General features: G+C 38.6%; 1 protein-coding gene across 1 annotated transcript in view; it reads left to right on the forward strand.

The window, feature by feature from the left end:
- Positions 1–1,608: 1,608 nt before the first annotated feature.
- syt11 (synaptotagmin 11) overlaps positions 1,609–2,864 on the forward strand; it is an 11,840-nt gene continuing 10,584 nt past the window's right edge. Inside the window, exon 1 of the mRNA XM_015389984.1 lies at positions 1,609–1,873. Within this exon, the coding sequence (XP_015245470.1) occupies positions 1,840–1,873 (34 nt within the window). The 5' untranslated portion in view covers positions 1,609–1,839. The remainder of the gene's footprint in view (positions 1,874–2,864) is intronic.

A 2,864-nucleotide genomic window follows, 5' to 3' on the forward strand; every position in this document is an offset into this window, starting at 1 on the left:
AACACTCTAAATGTTGAGCTGTTGTTATCATTCAGTGGGATATTTTATCTGACGTCACTGATCTATGGAAGCCCAAAGACTCCATTAGTGGGGAAAAGTTTATCTAAATAAACAGAAAGTTTGATGAATTGCTGAGTTCTATTATATGTAGTTCAGCTGTATTTGTTAGGTACTTATGTCTCTATAAGGTCAATTTATTTAGATGTTCAGGAGCTGCTAATGTCTGTAAGTTTAATGGATTCATCCGATCAGAGACAAACATCGGCACAAAAGATGCACCTTCATAAATCTTAGATTGACTTAAGCACACTACATATACAGCCAAAATATCTACATAAATATGTTACATCTCTATGTAGATATCTACACATTACCAGAGGTGTTAAGAGTAAACGTTTTTACTCTTTAAATTTTAAATATAGACTCATTTTGTTTTATTTAAGTTCATTTTCATTTTGCCCTATTTAAAAAACATAAGAAATCATTAAAATAATTAGCATCATCCAGACAATTAATTTCTTTGTGGTTGGACTCTGTGCTGCCCCCACTTGTTGCTTACCACATACATATATAAATAGTTTATCAAGTTGATTCAAAGTTAAATGTGACTCTGTGAACATTAGCTATAAAACAACGAAGTCTAAGGAAGTTATCATCCAGAATTGTAGAAAAATGTTCCTTTAATAGATTAGAGCAGTAAAGCTTCTTGCCTTAATATTGTTCCTGCATTACTTTCACTTATATACGTTAAGCAGTTTTAAAGATTGTACTTTTACACTTTTACTGGAGTAAAAAGCTGAATTCGATCCTCTAACTTCTACCAAAGGGAAGGAAAGCAGCAGGATTTATACTGACGGAATAACATGAATATTTTCCACATGTCCATTATGTGTACATGAACAAATACACGTTTTTTTGCACTATTGGAACCCCATAAAGCTGTAATTTTAAATTTACATAGGGTGTTGAGGACATTGCGTTTTGCGATCTTTAATGGTCTTTGCTCAGGGAGCCAGAGAGGCAGACTGTGGGGATCGAACTCACAACCTTTGGAATCCAAACAGTCCAGGGGCGGATTTAGGAAATGTGGGGCCATAGGCAAAGACAGGCAGGGGGCCCTCTGAATGGAGAAGCCAACACATAAAGAGACCCATTCTACAGATAGAGAAATGTTAATAGAATAGACATCCATTATCTGTTCTAGGTTGTGTCCCAATTTAAGATAATAAAGTTAAATGGAGCAGAGTGTGAAAGAAGGCAAGTCTTTTTTATATATAAAAATGAAAAAAATAACAGACCAATTATTTTTTTTTATGCGTTTGTCTCTATTAACTTCTTAATGAGGTAAAATGAATCCATATATAATTTATGCAAATTACAGTTTCTGTTATCAGTGATGAAAGTTAATACTAATTTGTAAATTATTGTAAAAACATTGTTTATGTCTATTGTTCAATAAACAAGTCTGTGGTTAAAATATAAACAACTGATAAGAATAAACTTTATCTACATCTCTAATATCTGTAAAGGCTTCAGTTTTCCCTCAGAGAAAGAATCTTCGCGGTGAGCCATCTTCTGTTGCAGACGATCTTGGTGCAGTCTCATCTCGGGCTGCTCCGCGCAGACTCCCCGCATCCTCCCGCATCCTCCCGCATCCCAGCATCAGACCGACCGAAGCGGAGCGAGCGGAGCGACCCATGAAGGCTTCCTCCCCGGGATCACAGGCGTGTTTCCGCGGATTCCTCCCCGCTGCTTCCCCTCCGGTGCGGATGTGAAGTGGGAGTCTGTTCTCCTCCATCTCTGCGCTGCTTCGCGTCCAAAGCTGCTCTCAGCCTCAAAATGGCGGACATCATGGAGCTGGGACCCGCCTATGGTGAGCAGAACTCTGCCTCTCTGTCATCATCATCATCCGGATGATCAGCGCTGAAGGCAGCAGCTGTTTCTGGGGGAAAGGATCAGAAATCTGGGCCTAAATCCGCTTTGATTTATTATCAGTAATATTAACATGATTAGAGCGGATCGGTTCAGACCTGTTAAAGGCCGGATTAGCTGTAATCTGGACGGAATATTGAGGAACAGATTAATTATCTTTGGATGTTAAATTAATGATTGAATATTATTTTAATTGTGACGTGATCATCCTTTAGAATCTCGCCCACGGCTGCCAATCAAAGCCACAACATTAGTGATAAAAACAGGGCGCGTTCCGGTGCGTGCGCGCGCGTGCCAGTAACGGGTGGGTAGGGGCTGACGTCATGTCTGATCCCTGCGACAGAGAACGGGCAGCATCTGTCCTGAGAAAACATCTCTGTCCCGGTCCGGTCCGGTTCGGTTCGGTCCGGTCCGGTTCGGTTCGGTTCGGTGGCCTGATGCGGACCCAGAACCGGTTCCAGAAGGCCTCATGAGGGGAAAATAAATCAAAATAATAAACAGACCAAGCAGCAGTTTATCGTTTCTAGATGAATGAATTCTAGACCCTGATCAAACAGATTGAAACTCTAATCCTGACGTTTAAAACTGAATTTAATTTCTAAATAATTGCTGAAGAAAATCGGAAAAATTAAATATTAATTTGGCCAAAAGTGTGACACTGATTTAAATTGATATAAACTGCAGAAACTGATCAACAAAATAAAAGCTCTTAAAATATGTTTATAAGATGATCTTCACGTTTAATTAGCAGGTCTTCCTAATTACTTATTATCCAGTTAAAATATTATGATGGAGTTTTTTTTAAACATGATTAATAATCTTATCCTTTTGGTAAATTATCTGATCTACCTGCTGATAATTAACCCTCGCTGAAATCTGGATTAGGGAGATCTAAGTTTTTTAGTCTCACATTAAATCCATCTTGAAATATT

Source organism: Cyprinodon variegatus, unplaced genomic scaffold (assembly GCF_000732505.1).
Source record: "Cyprinodon variegatus isolate N-32 unplaced genomic scaffold, C_variegatus-1.0 Scaffold481, whole genome shotgun sequence".
Taxonomy (NCBI): Eukaryota; Metazoa; Chordata; class Actinopteri; order Cyprinodontiformes; family Cyprinodontidae; genus Cyprinodon; species Cyprinodon variegatus.